General features: G+C 40.7%; 1 protein-coding gene across 1 annotated transcript in view; it reads right to left on the reverse strand.

Moving 5' to 3' along the window:
* LOC109487560 (neuronal acetylcholine receptor subunit alpha-10-like) overlaps window positions 1–20,494 on the reverse strand; it is a 31,043-nt gene that overhangs the window by 783 nt on the left and 9,766 nt on the right. The window contains exons 3-5 of the mRNA XM_019791568.1: window positions 1,924–1,968; window positions 1,127–1,236; window positions 214–746 (exon numbers count right to left, since the gene is read on the reverse strand). Of these exons, the coding sequence (XP_019647127.1) occupies window positions 214–746; window positions 1,127–1,236; window positions 1,924–1,968 (688 nt within the window). The remainder of the gene's footprint in view (window positions 1–213; window positions 747–1,126; window positions 1,237–1,923; window positions 1,969–20,494) is intronic.

Here is a 20,494-nt window from a genome sequence, read left to right on the forward strand (position 1 = left end):
ATTTGTGAATAAAAGACTCGTGTAAAAAAAGGTTTCTTTACACAATAAAACCAATAGTTCAGCACCAAGGACAGATGCTAATCAAATACACCACCCGACATTTAAATTTGCCTGGCCAAAAAATACCACTCTCCAGAAAAAGAAAGCCCGATAAAAACACATAAGCACGTCAAAAATAAGCCAATTTCTAAACATCGACTACCGTACACATACCTATCAAGGGGATGTTCTCAGAAGGCGGGAGTGCCTCAGCGACCACGAGTTGGAACACGGTCAGCGCCAGGAGTACTGTGATGCCCAGGGACACCTTCTCTCCGGAGTCTGCCGGGAGGTAGAAACTCATGGGCGCTAGCATAGATATCAGCATGCACGGGAGGATCAGGTTAAAGATGTAGTACAGAGATTTTCGTTCCAGCATGATGGTAAAAGTCACGTCCGGGAACGGCTCGGGGCAGCAGCCGTAGACGATGAGGTTTCTCCTCGTGGGCATCCCGACCAGTTCCCACTCGGCGTTCCGCACGTAGTCGGTCAGGTCTCCCGTGAACGACTCGTTCAACACGTCGATCTGCCCGCCGCTGTACGTCCACGAGCCGAAGGTCAGGCGGCACTTCTGCCGGTCGAACGGGAAGAAGGAGACGTCCACCTCGCAGGAGCTCTTGGTGATGGCCGGGGAGTCCCAGTAGATGTGGCCGGTGAAGTCCAGCGCCACGTTGGTCTCCATACGGCTGGAGAAGTCGTCGTCGGCGCTGTGAGAGAAACATACAGTTTTTACTTTACACAAAGTTATAAATAAATTCACCTGATAGATAAATACACCACATACAGCATTTCAAAAGGGCAATTAGAGTCCCTTATTCAAAAAGATATACTAGACATTAGGCTTAAAATCAGTGAGAACTTTCCTAGACAGGTCAATTCGTCTTCACATACATTCAGAAGATGTTTAAAAACATTATTTGGCTTAGAAAGATAAGATAAGAAAGATAAAAGCGGCACCTATATTATCTGTACTGTAATAGTTTCCTCTGACAACATACAAAATCCGCAATGAACACACACCATCTTTACATGGGACCACAAATAAAGTCATACGAACTATCTACAACAGAGAAAGGGCAAACTTTACTTGTTGTACAACACTATGTCTGGAGTCCACAGCATGCGGGAGGGAACTCTCAGTGACTCCAGTCCGTCATAGTCCGCAGGGTCCCACTGTAGGAATTCATCCACCCAGTTCTGAAACATGACCGCATACAGGCATTATCAGTAATGAGGGGTTTTAGCAATATTTTCACTGCCAGCATTGTCGTGAAATTTGTCATAAAATGCGCGATGTAATGTGTATTTATGTAAACTGGGAATCGCAAAACCAAGAAAAGACGGTATAGCATTCCCTTTGGGTAAAGTATTGCGAGAGATTTTGGATGGTGCACTGATCATCCAATTGTACGGTTAACAAAAAAAACATTTAGACACCGAACAAGACTATTTCTTGAGAGGGGTGAAGGAAGCCATATACATCAGGGCCCATCACCCTACATTGAACCGCGACGGGGGTCGACATCGTCTACCAGATACCTTTGACCCAGTGTTGACGTCACACTTCAAAGAAGCCACGTGACAAGCTTCACTGGGTCAGTCTACTGAGGAAGACCAGAGTGACTGGTCGAAAGCTCAAGGTGAGAGAATTTTTGTGTTGGAACAAAAGTTCTAACTTTAAATATGTAACTACCAACACAGATGAACTTTCATGATAGTAAAAAAACATTTGATTACACGACTATCATCAACAAGCTGTGTCAAATTTAAAAATTTGGAGAAATTGCTTTGAATGCTGTTTCGACAACATTATATAGGCATAAGTTTGATATGGTAAAATCCACGAGAAGCATTCTTGCAAGAGATGTGAAACAGAGAACTGACCTGTCGGAGCCACAAGTACGCAGTCAGGATCTGGTTCCGCTCATCCTGAAACAGACACAGCGACAACTATTTGAATAGCATCTCTCAAACTGTTTGATATACATAAAGCATTACATGACAACAAACCAGTGTCTTCCTTGTACCTTTTGTCCTTGGTGTGCTATGGTTTTGATTGCAGGAAATAATGGTATAGGTTACGCCCCCCTAGCGCTATAGCAGGTAATTCTAGAACTGGTCGTTCCTTATTCTTATTATGCAGACCATATTGTGAAGGGTTTACATTATATTATGGAATTTCTATCCTCTGTGTCATTTAATGGACATAGATCACACGGATGGTTTAGATGACGAAGATGATCATGACAAGTTGTCGTACGTATGTGGGAGTATAATGTTAGGCATATAACTTATAAGTGTGCATGTGTGTGAAGGGAATGGACGTGAATACCTTGTTCAAAACAAAATTGTTTTTACTCGAAACGTCTGACTTTTTTCCAGGAATGTTCTGTGATTGTACGTCTTCTGTTCTACCCAAAAAATATTTTGGAGCGTTACCAGACACTTTATTTGCTATACATATTAAAAACACTTTGTTTTTACTCGAAACGTGTGTCTTTTTCCCGGTATTTTATGTAATTGTCGGGGTCTTCTCACCAAAACCTTCGACAAATGTTTCGTAGCGTTACCAGACACTTTATTTAATATTGAGTACTTGGTGTGTCAATACCCTTTAGTATCTTCCCAGCACTTTTATACGATCACAAATTCTGTTGTTGCCTCGATCGGTGTAGGCATAAGATTCCACATGTGGCGTTTTGGAAACACATTAAAAAGGACAGCACGGTGCACTGGGTCTAACACAGGTGAGAGTTTTAGTTTGATCCATCACACAATATCACCACACCATTCACTTCCTCCCAGCCTGCGGGGACACCATTTTGACCTTCAATTCGACCTTCACATCAGTCTTGACGAGCTTATGCGTACGATCATAACTTCTACTGCTGCCTCCGTGTAGCCACAAAATTGTATACCTTCTCTCCATGGCCAAAATTCTATTGGCCATGGAGAGACATAAGAATGATGGCACAGTATATTGGGTCTAACAAAGGATTCACTGGCTGCGTGCAGCTTGTGACAAATTGTAGTATAATTCACGCGCAGAAACGCCGACTGAAGCCCCTTGCATGCACACCTGGCTTAGGGACCTCCATTTCAGTACCAAGGACATAGCCCGTCTTCGTTCAGGCGGGTAGGGACGCCTGGTGGGCCGAAGTCAGTGGCTTGCTCCGATGCCCTCTACGTCGCAACTTATGGCACTGATAAACATGTCTTCTGCTTGTGTACGAAATCGGGACTGTGGCCCAAATTGTTACTATGCGAGTTGTGCCTTTTCCAGTTCTTGGTCAGTCTTAGCTGCATGACGTTTCGCGACCTACTGTACGTATTGTTTACATACACTACTAAAACACATAGATGACTGCACTTTGGGGGGGGGGGAGCCTTCTACTGTTAACAGTATTATGCTAAGAGTTGGACTGTTCTTCCGAGGGAAAGAATATTATTACGCTAGTATATTCACAGATCAAGTATTATAGGGACTGTTTCCGTGTCGCTGGAATGATTTCGGGACTTCGAACCTAAACTAATTAAAACTCCACGCTACAGGTGAATTGAACTAGAGTAAACTAGCTACACACATACTTTCAAAGTCGTGTCATTTGTAAACATATCAGCACAACATATCCCCATATCATCAAGGGCACAGAAGTGATATGAAATCAATAACGTGTGCTGAAGTAAAAAGGAAATAAGTGTCACAGCTACATGAGCTGCGTGCTTTCCTTTGACACAGGGTAAGCTATCAGGCCTGTGCACCTTTGCTCACGTAACCTCCTATCTAGAACGGTACAGCAACTGTTTCCGCTACGTGTCAGTCTTTTGGCAGGTCATAGGAACGAAATTTCAGAGGTCAAAAGGGACAGGAATCAGTAGGCAGCGTGGCTTGGCCTCCTGTCACACCTTCGGCCCAGAAAGGTGTTATCACACGAGTGTATCGTGCGAGATTGGTGTGGTGAGACTCGTGCGTGATGAGATGTGGACCCAGAGTGTACCAAATCTGTTCTCTCTTGGATACACGATAAGAGACAGTGTACGTGTGTGGCAAGGTCGATTAAAAGTTCCGACTACAAGCTACAGAGCTGTTTAGGGTGTAGGAGTAGCCTCTACCAGGCTTCAGAGGTGGTTGGAAAGTGTAGAAATTGGGAAAAAAGACAGCTAACATACCAGCTAAATGCCATGGAGTTGGTGTACTAAAAGGGTACAGGAATCAGCAGTGAATGCGGCTTGGCCTCTTGTCACACCTTCGGCCCAGAAAGGTGTTATCACACGAGTGTATCGTGCAAGATTGGTGTGGTGCGACTCGTGCGTGATGAGATGTGGACCCAGAGTGTACCAAATCTGTTCTCTCTTGTATACATGATAAGAGACGGTGTACGTGTGCTGCAAGGTTGACTATATGTACCGACTATTGCAGGGCTGTTTACGGGGTAGGAGTAGCCTCCACCAGGCTTCACAGGTGGTTGGAAAGTGTACAAATTGGACAAACAGACAGATAACATGCCGGTGAAATGCCATTGATCGAGTTGGTGTGCTAAAACGTAGTAAAAGAGTACAGGAATCAGCAGTGAATGCGGCTTGGCCTCTTGTCACACCTTCGGCCCAGAAAGGTGTTATCACACGAGTGTATCGTGCAAGATTGGTGTGGTGCGACTCGTGCGTGATGAGGTGTGGACCCAGAGTGTACCAAATCTGTTCTCTCTTGGATACACGATAAGAGACGGTGTACGTGTGCCGCAAGGTCGATTAAAAGTTCCGACTACAAGCTACAGGACTGTTTAGGGTGTAGGAGTAGCCTCTACCAGGCTTCAGAGGTGGTTGGAAAATGTACAAATTGGACAAAAAGACAGATAACATACCAGTTAAATGCCATGGAGTTGGTGTGCTAAAAGAGTTTACCTCCCCGTCTTTATATTGTATGTCGTCGACATGTCGAGCATATAACAAAATAATTTAATCTTTCAGCACACCTTAAAAGATGTATAAAGGCACACACGAGTGAATAAACAGGACCTGTACACGTGCTTTAAGATGTGCGTAAAGAATGCGTTAAGAATTATTCTGTTCGGTGATAATGATGTCTGGGTACCTAAGAAACGTGATTACAATACCGATAAAGACTCTTTTATGTGTTATCAGTGACGAATCATTGGTGTACAAGTTTATGAATTCTACTTGCAGGATGGATTCTCTAACCAACGTCTGCTGTTTCAGAAACGCTCTAGCTGATGTCAGGGAGTCGCGGTACTCTAGAGGCAATAGCTATAATGGGATAACAGAAAAGTAATTACACTAACGCGAATAAAAATTGATGTTATTTGATTTGCGTAAGCCGCGAGATCTTTCCACGCTGAGAGCTCATCCCAGCAGTAAATTACGTATTGGAATTGTTGTCGACGAGTTGTTTTTCACAGCATTAAACGAATACCAGTTTGACAGTATGAATAAGAGCTGTCATTGCCTCTGGGGATGGATGCTTTGATTTGTGTGTGCGTGTTTTATAGATATTAGTAGAAGTTTTTCCAGACAGTTTTTACCTGTCTCCTGTCACTGTATTGCAATGAGTATTATACTTGAATTGTACAATAAATTAGCCTTCGGGCATGATTTTGCAAATAAAGTTATTTATAAATATTGTGTGCAGAAGAGTGCCAGGAGGGGGTGGGGGTAGTTTGGTTACCAAAGATTGACCTCCATGTCAAGTTGGAGGGAAGAGATGTCTGGCAAGCTAGGAGAAAGTCTTTTGCTTCATCCACACAAGTCACCCACTTAGGGCTTGTCCAAAACAAGGTTTCTGCCCTACTAGACCCAAAGAGAGTACATCAGACTATCTTAAAGTTTATATATAGACTATTCTTCGCGCAACTCTAGAATACCTTATTTCTTGCTGGTTTTCCACTGGATCTAATTGGTGTGTGCTCAACATGAGACGATCTATTCGTAAGAAAATGGTCCAATGACTCTAAGACTGCTGTCCTGTATAAATAAAACAGACGGACTCGTGATGCTCAGCTGAAGTATCATGAACGAACCGCCTACACCGTACAATTCAACTCGCCTCCTATTCAAACGGTGCCTAGAGTTTCCACCGATAAAACGTCGCATAATCCTGCCCACGAGTCAACCTTTATGTAGAAGTACTGTCAGTGGCTTTATCGTGCAGCCACATTGTCGTACTTCAGCCCAGTGGGAAACCCCTCAGAGAGACAAGCTTTTGAAGACATCCATCTTACAATGATCTTCTCCTGAAGGTCTCTTTCGGGAACCTTCGAGTGGGCGGAAGAGTCATAAACCTAATCCTACTCACATAACTCCGCCGGGTCTCATATACCTGCTACCCTAAAGGATCTTCAATGTAACGTCCCTACGTACTAGTATAACACACTTCTGCGTATCTACACTATACATACCTGGGGGTGCTGCACTATAGGTCTCTCAAACACAACGTTTTTTAAAGTAGTTCAGAGTGGCGGATATATGTAACATGTTAATGGGGGCCTCATGTCCAGAGAAGGCATAACAGCACATGATTTTGAGACTTGAGAGACTCATAAGGGGCATACTCAAAGCTTTCCTCAGGCCGGTGTTTTGGATTCGCCGGTTCCAAAGTGTGGTCTATACCTGAAACATTCAGTTATGAACCAGGGTGCTGTAGATACATTGTGGTGTAGTAATAATTATTGCCTGTTGGCCCTCCTGTCACATCGTTGAGCTCAATATACGGTGAGCTATCCGCGAAGCCTTTAGACTTTAGACTCTAGACAAGTTACCTTGCTTTTGTATTATTTAGTAACTTTTGTAACTTTATAAGTTACTTTTGTTGATTATTTGTATTAGTTTGAGTTTGATGTTTTTGTTTGGGGTCTTCCCCAGGCCCAGGGCTCATTGAAAAGCGCCCCACGGGCGATATGTATCCCCCTGGTTAAATAAATAAAAACAAACAAACAAAACAAACTTCGTCTTCTCAATTCATCAGTCATATATATCAACATTTACAAATGGTCTGAACGGCGTTGGTATTATATTATATTATATTGACTCACATAATACCGATAATCCTTTTGGACTTCCAAAATTGTCTTCACTTATTTGCATATCAATCAATAGTTCTTGCTTATTAACCTGCATTTAATTTCTGCACAATTTCTCTTGTGTCAGTGACGAAAGGTAGTGGATGCTACCTGAGACGTCTGACCGTTTCCAAAATTATATGCTTGAGTAACTGTTTTTTGGCGAAACACAGTACATTTCGTACACGTATGTGTGCACGCGTGGGTCCACACGTGTGAAAACATGTGCAGATTGGTCTACTGAACATGTCTGCACTCACGCACGCGCTGAAAAAATAACATGAATATAAACAGAGCGTGGCTTATGAAACACATTTCACACCTTCCAGCGATATCAAGAGCATCTTCTGGTCTGCTCCTCACTTCGACATCGACAAGAGTCAGTTTACTAGCTTGACACACCTTTTCTTCAGGTAAGCTTATTCCTTTGAAACCCCACCGTGGCACAAAGTAGAAAACTTAAGTTAGCACACGAAAATAGAAAATTGGAAGAAAGAAATTTAAGTCTAGGCGAATGTGAGGAAGTATGAAAATATTCTGGTTCAACAACGAGAGTCAGTTTACTAGCTTGACACACCGTTTCTTCAGGTAAGCTTATTCTTTTGAAACTCCACCGTGGCAAAAAGTAGAAAACTTTAGTTAGCACACGAAAATAGAAAGTTGGAAGAAAGAAATTTAATTCTAGGCAAATGTGAGGAAGTATGACTATATTCTGGTTCAACAGAAGTAGTCCTGTTGGATAGTTTATATATGACATATGTATGTTCTACCATATCATAACAGCTTTCAGAAAGAATCATATTGTCGTGTTATAATGTATAGTGCAATGTGCTTAATCATGGTTGACTATGTTGTTTCATGTTCTGCATAATGTTCAATGATGTACGTATGTTTTCGGGGTGAGAGCTAGTAAAATGTGAAATATTGCCTGTCCTCTCACTCCACCCACAAGTTTGTGGAGAATTTTAATAGATAAACAAAAATCTTCGTACCCTGAACTTTTACTATATCTACAGGCACACGGTTGTCTAAAAAAGCAAGTGGTTCCGTGTGAATGTACACTTCTATTTTCTCAACATTCCGACAGTGAGGTTTAGACTTAGGCCACAACAAGTAAATTTTATGGATGACGTCCTCCGCAGACTCCAAATCTAATGCGATAGGGCGAAAAAAACAAGGCGCGCCAAAAAACAAGATTCCTCCATTTCCAAATTTTGACATCATAAACCTTGTTAATCAAGAAATGATACATTTATTGTGCTAAGTTTACTGCCAACTACTATAGCATCCATTTTTTTTATTTTGTAATACTTCATCAGTCACCACAAAACAAGGCTCATGGGAACCACTTAAAATGTTTTGGGTTACAGTACAGCCAGTGAGGACAGATGTTTGTTGACCTTAGACTTGAAGAGTTTAAGGTTATACTCATAGGGGAAGCAATCACGAGGTAGCTTATTCCAAAGTGATGTTGTTCTTGGAAAGAAGCTTTCAGCATGGAACTTCCTCCTAAGAGGTAGAAGTGGCAAGACGTGTCCTTGTTGAGAATTTTCTCACTGAAACAACTTTGAAAAATAAAAGCTTTCAATCATTGTACAAATGGTTTTGATTCAGTGGGAATATCACATATACACGCTGATGTCATCCATAAAAATTACTTGCTGTGGCCTTAGGCTTATAGGGCTCTCGTGTCTTCCCACATGAGACACCCACAGCGCTAGCGTTCCAGAGAGTTCGGTTCGTTATGTAAGCCCTGGTTTTATTTATATCCGACCTCAGACAATACTGCAACAAGATGTCATCTCATGAACATAATCACACGTGGGTCACCACGCGAAGAACTGTCTCAAAAAAAGAGGCAGACAATCAAGGGCTTCGCTACAAGCACACGCCTCACCATGTGTGCATGTAGACTGTACGTCGATGAAGGTTAGACATCCAGGTAATGAGATACACAAGCTTAGGGACTGTAGCGTTACTCAAGTCAAGGTACTGGATAATTTTGAAATCTGTCAGACGTTTCAAGTAGCATCCAATACGTTTCGTCAGTGGCTGGCTCACACACGAATCAGTGACGAAAAGTATTGGATGCTACTTGAAAACTCTGGTATTTTTTTAAATTTCAATATCTAGTAACAATTCCATGTGCACGCAGTCTGTGAATTGTCTTCAATGTGAATATTAAAATGTTTCTCGCTCTTTCGACAGCTCTAAAGTGTCGCAAGACCTCTCGCCTCAAGTCGCCTTCAAGCCAAGAACATAGACAACAGTGCGTTCAGCAAGTTCAATCAGAAGGCTATACTCCACTGCGGCAACTAGCTGACCAGCACAACACAGCTCCCAACTGACGGATACGATGGCAACCGGTTGGATGCTCGCTAGCATAGTCGGTGGGGCGATTAGTATTATCTGTGGTCTGATCTTAACTATTTATTGGGTCATTGCTAGAATGTGGCTCGTCCCTGATGAGGATGACCAAGTTGAAAACGGTCAGGAAGACCAGGTTGGAGCTCAGGGCGTTTTGAACGACCTGAACTCGAACTTGGATTCCTGCACATATGTGCATATTCCCGATGAGGCAATATATTGCACAAAGTCGTCACGTGGCCTTAATGTGGCACAACATCAGTTCCACACTGGTGTTGGAGTCAGTCATGGGAACAACATGGGCATGAGCGTGTTAACTGCTCAAGATGCAGATGCACATACTTACTGCAACAGAGAAACTGAGTATTTTGAAGAAATTCATGAGATAGATCCTTATGCCATTACTTACATGGAGGGCATTCGTGAATAATTCTTTCATCGGGTTGGTTGATGGATGATTGATTGGCAAAGTTCTTTATTCACAGCCACTTGTTTAACAGGAGCCGACGTTTAGATGGCCGTCTGTCTCAGGGCAATTATGACTGGTTCACTGAAGCTTAGTGTTACTGGTTCACTGTGCACTGAAGCTAGGTGTTACTGCTTACCATGTGGTCCCAAACTTACGTTAAGTAATTGTGACATGCATATATATTGTTACCACAATAAAGTAAGGTTGCTCAGTGAACCAGTCATAATTGCCCTGATAAAAATGTTGATCGAAACGTTGGCTCTTGTTCAACAATTGGTGGTGAATAAGTAATTTTGCTCTTGCAATGGAGGACATTGCTTCTCCACTATAGAACTAAATGGCTGCTTATTTCTCATGTAGACCCATGTTTTTTTTTCTCTGAGACAAAAACCACACAGGGTCTGTAGTCACGATTTTACTTGACGTTGTCTTAATCTATTTTAGTTGAGTCGTGGTTGATATTTCTGTATCTGCATCTGCATAGCCGGTACGATCACTCTTCGGCGTACAACATTAACTAAATGCTAATTAGTATCTGCCAAAATTATGTTCACTTAAAACTTTGTTAAGATTGTTAAGATGTGCAATGATAAATGAATATAATCAAGATTATTATCAATGAAATAACTTCGGTTCATGTAGCAGAACTGGAATGATTAGGTGGCGATAATCTTAGTTGTGAATTAATTCATGTACGTTTATGCTAGTCTCTAGGTATTACATCTGCGAAAACGTATGATGTAAAGAGCGGTCATGCTGTCACGTTCACTTATACCTCTGTCACATATAGCCAAATATTACTCTCCAAGCAAAGATTTGGATTTTAGGTTATTTTTTTGCATGTTTTTAGGCTTTTTTATCGGGGTCTCTTTTTTTTGCAGTGGATTTTTTTTTCACCCAACCAAAAAAAAAAATCCATTGCAAAAAAGAAACCCCGATAATAAAAAGCCTAAAACATGTCAAGAATAACCCAAACCCAAACCTCTGCTTGGGGAGTAGCCAAATATGGCCTCACAAAGTCCCCCCAACAATGGTTGAGAGTAGCTTGGAAAGCATTCGGGGCTGGTTGGGAGTAGGGTATGTACTGCTTATGCTGAGGTCACAATTCCCACACGGGGCCCGGCCGGGCAGCGTTTGGGAACGAAAAATACGATATAAAAGACAACAAAACACAGAAAAGTTCCTAATAACAATCATGGCAACTATTTCTGTATATTCCTGATATGAAATGTTAAATTTTCATTCATACAAACAGCCCGGTCGGGCCCCGGTTTGGATATAATGTGACCTAAGCATTAGGAAATGGTTCTGAAATAGAACATGATTGGTGCGAAACAAAGGGGTGGCTCGAATCTGATTCTCGGTTGGCTGGTGGTCGGAGGCAAGGTCAGAGGAAAGTTCTGAATGTGTGACAGGGGCTTTACAGAAAGGTGTGTTGTGAAATTTGAAGATTTGTAGTGATGTAAATATATATTTTGTACGTTGTACCCTTTGTACGTTTGATGAATTAGACTACGACACATTGGCCGGCCATATAAGCCATGTACACTAATATGATTGTGTGAGACAGTACTGAATGGCAGTAAGAGCACCAATTCGAATGTATCTATATGCAGCACATGTACACTGCAAGGGTGCGGTGGTACCTACTGAATGTAGATCGCATTAAAAGATATCATGTATTTGTTATATGCCCTGGTTGAATCGTTCATTTATTTCTATTAGATCACACTCACATAGACGTTTCACACACAAGAAATGAAACAAACTACATTGACATTAAGCAAATAAGGTAGAACTCGTGGTGTACTGCCTTGAAAACAGAGTAAAGAGACTCCTTTTACACAACCAAGTCTTTTATTCAGCCGACGTTTCGGTGACCGTCTGTCACCTTCCTCAGAGCAATTCTGACTGGTTCACATTGCACTGCAGCACAGGTTTCGCTGCTATAGACAAATAAAAGTCTTGGTTGTAAAAAAAGTCCCTTTACTCGGTGACTTACCAACCCGATGAAACTATTCACGTATTGGTTTATTTAGTGGCCCCAAACCCACCTCTATTCATTCATTTATTTATATCCTCACAAGATGTAAAATCTGATTTCAAAGCATATACAGGACAAGACATGTTCCATTCGGTTGGGAGACAAAAGTGGACATTTCACATGAAAAAAAAAAATCCACATATGTCATAACAAAATCATCGTCCATAACTCAAAGTCTTAGCCGTTCCATGGTCCAACTCAATAGAGGTCAAAAATTGTATCATCCCCTGCTAACAGTACATAATTCACATGTATACCAATGAAACACACTGTGAAAAATAAACGTTGCATGCTGACAGATAAAGGGAAAATTTGAACTCGAGAAACCCCCATTATCCCTAAACTGCATTTATATAAAAAGATTACACGCCACTATCTGTGACAAATTCGTGGCCTTTACACAGTCTGAGACGATCCCATTAATATCACAAAAAAGATTAATGATGAGTCTTAAGGTCTATGGAGAAGAAAGTAAAGGGTCATGTACGTGCGAAGAAAAACGATCTTCAGGCGCCACAGGGTGAGAGTTAAGCACCACAGGATCAGAGATAGGCATCCAGGCTTTTTGAAACCATTCATATGATGCAACAGAAGTCTACATGGACGATAACCTCTCGACTTAGCTGTCTGGAAATTCAAGTTGAAGTACGGGGATAGGATTACACAAATAAAGAAGGGAAAGGCGTACATTACTTCATACACTGTCAACTATACATCAACGAATAACTCGACATGTTATCGTCCTTTATACAAATATCCTGTCATTTGAAATAAACAACACCACTGACAACACTTAATACTCAACTATCCTTGGGAGTAACTCTTTTTTGCCATCTTCCAACAACTGTCACATATTTTTGATGTGGTTTTTAACTTTATTTTACAGACAGGTCGTTTTATTTGATTTCTAAATGAACTTATAATGCAATTCCTTCTTTTCTCTTCATTGTGGTTACTGCCTTGTTTTTGCATTTGGTTTTGTTTGACGTTAATTTGATTTTCATGTGTGAGGATAGGGCTTAGATAATTATATAAGTGAGTTATTTTTTTTGCTAAATCATAAAAATACTTGTGAATAGAATAGAATAAAATGAATAAGTAGGAATTGCGGAGTAAAAGAAGGTTCTGCAACCAAACCGAGAGTTCAGCACCAAGGACAGATGCTTTGCTTCAAAAACTCATATGAATCACTATAAATGAATATCACTATCTAACAATGTAAAAAAAGTTATTTTATTTTGCCCCGGTAGCAGGCTTATATATATGATAGAATAGATTTATATGTTCGACTGTTTTGTAAACGATAATTGTAGTGTAGCATTATTTTAATTGTTTTATTTCTCCAACTGTTCAGGAACATTACAAGTAATGATTCTTTACAATTTTCATGTGAAACTATTGCACTTAGCCCATATGGACAAAAACATGCAAATAAAGGGCACTCAATATTTGTCCACATTCCAACATGGCATGATATCATAACTATAAGTTCATGTCGTATTTTTAGAATTTTCCTGTCACCATGCAAAAGGCAAGTACAATGAATGTGGACAACGACCTCTTTTTATTTTTCCCTTGGTAATAGAATATTGACCCTACCACGTTAATCAATGCCAAAAATGGGCAGCTTACAGCGGTACACATTGTTGAACTACATCAGTACCCTGCTTATCTGGTGTAGATGTATAGATTTCGGATGACAGAGCTTGAGAGAGAGCAATGGTCTTCGATCTTCTTGTGTTATTTTTATGTGTACTTGTGACATGACGGGTAGGTAACTTTGGAGGAGAGTGTCAGTTGAAAAAGAGGAAAAAATCAAATTCTGTTCGATCAAAAAAATACATTCATGGCAACTTTGAAGGAGGGAAGAACTATTCATTAGTTTGACTGGTATACTAGCGATTAGATAGCGAATAAAACTAGAAAGGTAACATTTGCAAAGAAAATGCATCATGCTTGCCGTCGCATATGGTCTGCTTTGTTAATTCGTACTCAAACACATTCATATATGTAGTCAAACAGGAGTCTAAATCCCTCCTGCTATACAATTCCAACATGATGTAACCCAACACTAGTTACCATGGTAACAGACAGTCTGGTTCAGGTCATTGACCTTTTTGGTTTGGAGAAGAAGAGGAAACGTAGCAAAAGCAATATGTTTCCTTCGGTAAACGTAATAAAATGAATGAAGGATTGCAGCAGTTCAGCAACAAAACAGATATGTCAGCACCAAGGACAGATGCTTTACTTGAAAAACTCATATGAGTCACTATGGGTATTCATTTAATGGTCTAAAAATTCTCCACCTTTAGTGTGCCCGGGTAGCAGGCACGGGGATACATACAGCCCTGGTAGAGGAACAGCCAATGTCATTCCACACCCACGCTGTCTTTTACCAGTTAATTAGAATTAACTGGTAGTTTTCCCCACTCCCCCACGAAGAGCGACACCATATATATTACATACGCTATCACAAGCACCAAGATTGCTAGGCGATAGCACTTCAGGTGCACACGGCTGAAGTAAGGTTGAATTAAGGTACTCATATTGTACTGAAACCGTCGAGAACTCCTATTCCCTAGCCACATTGACTGATACTCTCCCAATTCCAGCGTAAACCCTCCAAAGAAACACATTTATCAAATATGCAATCGCTGGCCCCAATACGCAGCCTTGGGGAACCCGCGCTATCAGGAGTTATTACTTGCGGCGCACACACGTCGGTTTGAGCGGGACGTCGGACGTCTTTGCCCCGCCTCTGGTGAGGGATGACGCGTTTGAAAAGGCCGAAAGTCACGGTCGTCGTGTTACGGATGAAATCGAGGCAAGACAGTTTAATTTTCAAGTGCTATTCTGACATGAAACAAGAAGGGCTTTGTTGGCAATGACGAAGAATCCTTTGCTGGTGATGTTTACAATAATCATGATCATACGTAATGACGTTATATCCAATACTAAATGTGTGTATTATACTTCTTAAGGTCTATATAACGTTCATATAACACGTTATATATTGTTCTAACCAAAGAAAATATAATGAGTTTAGCATAACATGCGGATCCACCCTATGACTACACGCAACATGTACCACCCACGCGTAAAAAAATTAAATGGCTTTTAGTTCACCCCTGGACAGGCACGTGCCTATATCCCATCTCATATCTTGAATATATAACATATGCCGTATGACAATTATTGCTTGTGACCTGTTCATCTCTGTAAGCTTGTCAGCATTGATTGTATATTGGTTTATAATTCAGTTATAATTCTGCGACTAGCCAAGCAATAAAGCCATTACAATGTACTTGAATATGTTTAATAAAAGATCTAGATGTCAGAGCTAATTGAGAGACTAATAAAATAACCCTGCCGTCCTAGCCTCTACCAGACTTCGGGAAGCGGCTGGAAAGAGTAGAGATTGGCAGATGGTGTGCCAGGGGAGTTGGTCCGCGCTAAGAGAACATCTTGCCGCTCCCCGTTGCCGTCTCCAGCCGGCACACGTCAGTATCGAGGCCCGCTGATGCAACCATGACTCATCGCTCCTGACTTACGAGTGGACACGACTGTCTGCCACAGATAGACCAGAGATTTATTCTATCTTCCGTTGCAGTACAAGTAGAAAATACAAGCCGTGGGGATTCAAAGACGTCAGTCACTATAGAAACTTCGTGTCCTTCAAGTTTCAATACAGAATCATTCACCCCTGATACTCTACATCCCAGTTACATTTGTAATATCCTCACGTGTTAGATCAAGCCGCTATCACTAAAAGCACCTGTTTTGCACTGAATTAGAAGTAAGAAACTTAAACTGTCACACAGCACCAGGCTGTGTATATCTTAAAGTGCTTGAAAATTTCATGTCTATCCGGTGATAAGTCTTATACCTTTAGTGCCGCTAGAAGGAAGGACATGAAATGCGGCATTAAGCGGTCTGTAGATTGTAGAGAGCCGACCCTCTCCTACGTATTTGATCCCCACGGAGTTATAAAAAGCTGCCATGTAATGCTATATATGGTCAAACGCTACTGTCAGCACAAATTCGTCGTGTGGCGTAGCGGCAGACTAGTGCGCGACTCGGAACTTAGAGTCCCGGGTTTGAGTCCTGACATGCCACCGATCTTGTGCCCTTGGGAAAGGCACTTTACACGACTTTCCTCACTTCGCTCAGGTGTAAATGAGTATTGTATTGTCATGTATTTGTCCCCTGTGTTGGTGGCGGCATTAATATAAGTTGAAAAAACTTGAGTGTGTCGTCACCACGTCTGGTGATTACATGTTGGAATAAAAAAACAATTTGAAGCACTGATATAACTAACCATCCGTGAATAATTTCATCAGGTTTGTGAATGATTGAATAGCAAAGTTCTCAACCACTCGTTTAACAGGAGCCGGCGTTTCTATGGCCGTCTGTCATCTTCATCAGGGCAATGCATTATGACTGGTGCAATTATTACTGTGCACTAAAGCTTGATCATTACTGCTAACAGTGTGATCCCAATATGTAATTAACCATTTAGGCACATTATTCCGACGGAAAAAATGATATCGCATAATATCTTCTTCACATTACCCATTATTGTTTGACTTGTACCGGGTATTTTTTCGTGTGTACAATTTGTTGAAGACACAGATCTAAATGGGGACATGGTAGCCTATAGAAGAAGATTTTTTATTGACACAACAAAAAGTACAGGGACTTTCGTATGGTCTTCTACAACTGAAGATCTAACAAAGTTAAATACATGTATGGATAACTTCATCCTACGTACAGAATATATGTATGTGGCAAATTACATACACAATATATATCATTGGTAACAATTAAAGGTTTAACTAACATGTGGTCTCTAATATTCAAACATTCTTTAATGTATTTTCCTATTTGAGTACTGTATTGGTTATCTCCCCTGAGAATGTAATTGAATTTATCTATAGGATCTAACGTATTGAAATCAGTTAAACATATATAGATAAACGTATAGTCTTTCTCCGCACTCGCGGATTGACAAAATAGCTTTTGCTAGATTGCTCTACAGCCGTTCTGCTTAGACGGACACATCCTTGTTGTCCCTCTAAGAGACCTTCTAGAACGTAAAATATGCCGACAGCGTTTTCGCCTGTACCAGAGGTTAATAGGAACCGACATGCTCCGAGCACCAGACGTGCTGTTATGTCGCTCTAACTCTATCGTCTGTCCGTGCCAGTGGTTGCAGATGGCACCTTCACGCGTAGTAGTCTTCTCAATGTGTGGCAAAGGTGGTGCAAGAAAAGGTTAAAAGAAATCCAGCACGTCAAAGGCTGAGAATGTTTTTCTCTTCACTGCGTTGAATGATAAACAATACACAAGTATGTTTCTCAATGTGAAACTTTTGTTCCAGCTGTAGAGCTTGTAGAGCTTTCGACCAGTCACTCTGGTCTTCCTCAGTAGACAAAAGTTTCAACTGTGACTACCACATATAGTAGTTTTAACTCTGACTAACACAGTTACAGATGGAATTTCATGATAACGCAAGCTGTATAGTGCGAATAAAGGACATTTATGCCATGTATATTGATTCTAAAAAGAAATCGAACCTGTTTCATCTACCGACATTATCGTCTTTTAGACTGTGAGACATCTCGTGTAATGTTAGATCTTTGGGAGACTTCATTTTTCACTATTTCTGCAGCAGATAAAGCGCAAAGAATGTCGCTCCATCAATATAAAAGCGACGCAAAATGTTGGAATCTTGAAAAAATGTCAATATGATCGATCGTTTTTTGCGAGATTCTGACATTTTCACGTCTGATATCAGACGGAAAGCACATAACGTATGGCCCATGTAGTAGACGCCTCAGGGGAAAGGTTAGTTTGCTTTGCTGGTCGATTTTTTTATAATTCTAACATTTATCAGAAGACATAGTGACGGCACACTCAAGTTTTTCAACTTATTTCTATGCGAACAAACGCATGAACGGACAATAGATATGCTCATTTTCACCTGAGTTAACTGAGAAAAGTCGTGTAAAGTTTCACATGGCATGGCAGGATTCGAACTCTGGACTTCTTGGTTCTGAGCCGAACTCTCTGTCTCTACGCCACACGACTGGTCGAAATTTCTTTCTCATCACGTGGCTTCAGGTGACCTTTTTTTACGGAAACGAACTTCGGTCGAGTGCAGATTATCCAAGAGCCTCTGGCCATGGGCGGAGTGAGCACCAAATCAACTTGTTGTAAACATCCCCATTTCGTTCGGCCTGAACTCCAATCAGTAAATGTAATGACTTTTCCTGTGTGTGTGGATGTTGGTTTAATAGGAGCAATCTCCGAGGCGCGAATAAGATAGGAGACAATTTTGTCGGGACCACCGGAGTAGAGTGATGTCCTGGCGCTATCTGATCATGGAAGTAATATCACAGCAGAAATCTAATTTTGAAGACTGGGGTGAAGATGGGCTCATGAAGCGTGGAGGGACTACCAGAGTGGATAAGGCCATGTTGATTTGATTATGTGGATGACATCCACGCGCGCATGAATTTTCGTCCGTTCCCAAAAAATAAAACATTTTCATCCATACTATAAATCGTAAAAACCAGCTGCAAAATGAACAAATACATGCTATAAATTGCAAAAAAAAAATTGGAAAACGACACTAATGTCGTAGAATGCCAACATCAATTCCGAAGGGAAGGAATAAAATGCTAAGAAATGAAAATTAAGAGTCTATTATTCGCCATACCATACTCTGGGTGTTTAATCATTTGTTCAACCGCCATATGCATATAGATTTCATAATGAAGTTAACTTTTTGCCAATCTTTTTTTTATTCGCACGCTCGCGCGCGAGATTTGGAATTCCCAGAGAATGTTATCCATATAATAAAATCAACATGGCCTGAGCTTTGATGAAAGGGCTGAAGAAGATCGAAGAAACGAACTGGAATTTTAAAAGAAAAAAAGTTGTTTGCGCCGTGCGACCTCTGAAGTTAGATCAAAGAAACACTGCATTACGAAACCAACCACTATACTCTGATAGTATGTGATGTAGTCACAAGCAATATACAAGATCAGCCTTTGTATTAAATTCATCCTCCCCGCTGGTTGCACGTGAGCAATCATGCATGTATACCTTCTTAGTTTGAGTTCCATTCAGCAGTGCGTATATCCAACATACTGCGCGAGAAACATCAGAATACATCTCTTCAAACTTCACAATCAGCCGTGACATGAAATTATATAAGCTAGTGTCTTGGGCGAAATGGAGCAAAATTCAGTAACCCACACTTCTTAATGGCAATGAACTAGAGTAGGGGGAATTAAGCTGACAAACTACGTTATATTGTGAATTCACAAAATCACATATCATTAAAACATAGGACTATTTATAAGAAGCGAGAAGAAGTTGGAATTGCACAAATTGTACATAGTAGTCCAACCCATTGGTATGTATAGTGTGCTCTCTGTAATTTTGTATTGTGTGATTCAAACATGACCTGTACTTAGCTTGTACGAGCATAAATGTACAATAAAGGTCTTTCATTCCTTCAGTAGGCACCGCCTCCAAAAAAAGTCACTCCCCCAGATAATGTAGTAGAAACATCAGTTACATCTATTGATCAGTCACTTACTTTTCACGTTATCATATTTGTGAGCTTTCTTGCAATTAGCCTTCGGGCATAAATAAAGTTTCAATAAAGCTTGATTGATTCTACAGCCACAGGAAATAAAAACTGCTTCGCACACGTAAAAGTGATCCCCAGAAAGCAGGACAGTAGGACAAAGCATTTTTGCCTGTACCATAACTCACGTCTTATCGATGCTGGCTTTATGCGTGGACAACATTAATGGATTATTGCACACAGTGGGGGATAAATCTAACAGCCAAGTAGGTCAACATCTTCTTCATAGTCCTACTAAAGAACACAGTGCATAGATCTTTTAAAATTTTATCTGATATGCATCTTTAGCATTTTAGCGAAAACTAGTGTACCAAACTTTACTTTAAAGCTGTATTAGGCAACATTAGGACGATACAAAAAGTCAATTTTCTTGTCATTAATTTCTTTACAAAGTAAGTTGATTTAAAAATCAACCTTACTCCATTGTAAATTTAATAGGCGTCATTCGGGAAGTGGAGGTACCAAAATATTATACTGTATGAATGTGTTTCAAAGCTGGGAACACAGTTGTCGTTGTTTACATTCTAGTATTTTGTGGTGGCACCACAAACTGAGTGCGCCTCGTTTGAGTTATGTTGAGCGCCAACTATACACATGTCAGAAATGTGACTTCGTTGCATAAATATGTTAAAAGTGGAAGTAAATTACAATTACACAAAGATATTTTCAATTTCTGTTGCACAAATGTTACATACAATGTTCCCTTAAGATCATGTACTGTGACAAAATCATATTATTTGGTCCACTTACTTCACCGTGTATAGAAGGAGAGCCCCAATCAATTTTGCCAAGCATTATAATGGAGCCAATGAGGTGGAATATACGTGGGGGACCGTTTCATC

This window comes from Branchiostoma belcheri, unplaced genomic scaffold (genome assembly GCF_001625305.1).
Source record: "Branchiostoma belcheri isolate BF01 breed outbred unplaced genomic scaffold, Haploidv18h27 scaffold9, whole genome shotgun sequence".
NCBI lineage: Eukaryota > Metazoa > Chordata > Leptocardii > Amphioxiformes > Branchiostomatidae > Branchiostoma > Branchiostoma belcheri.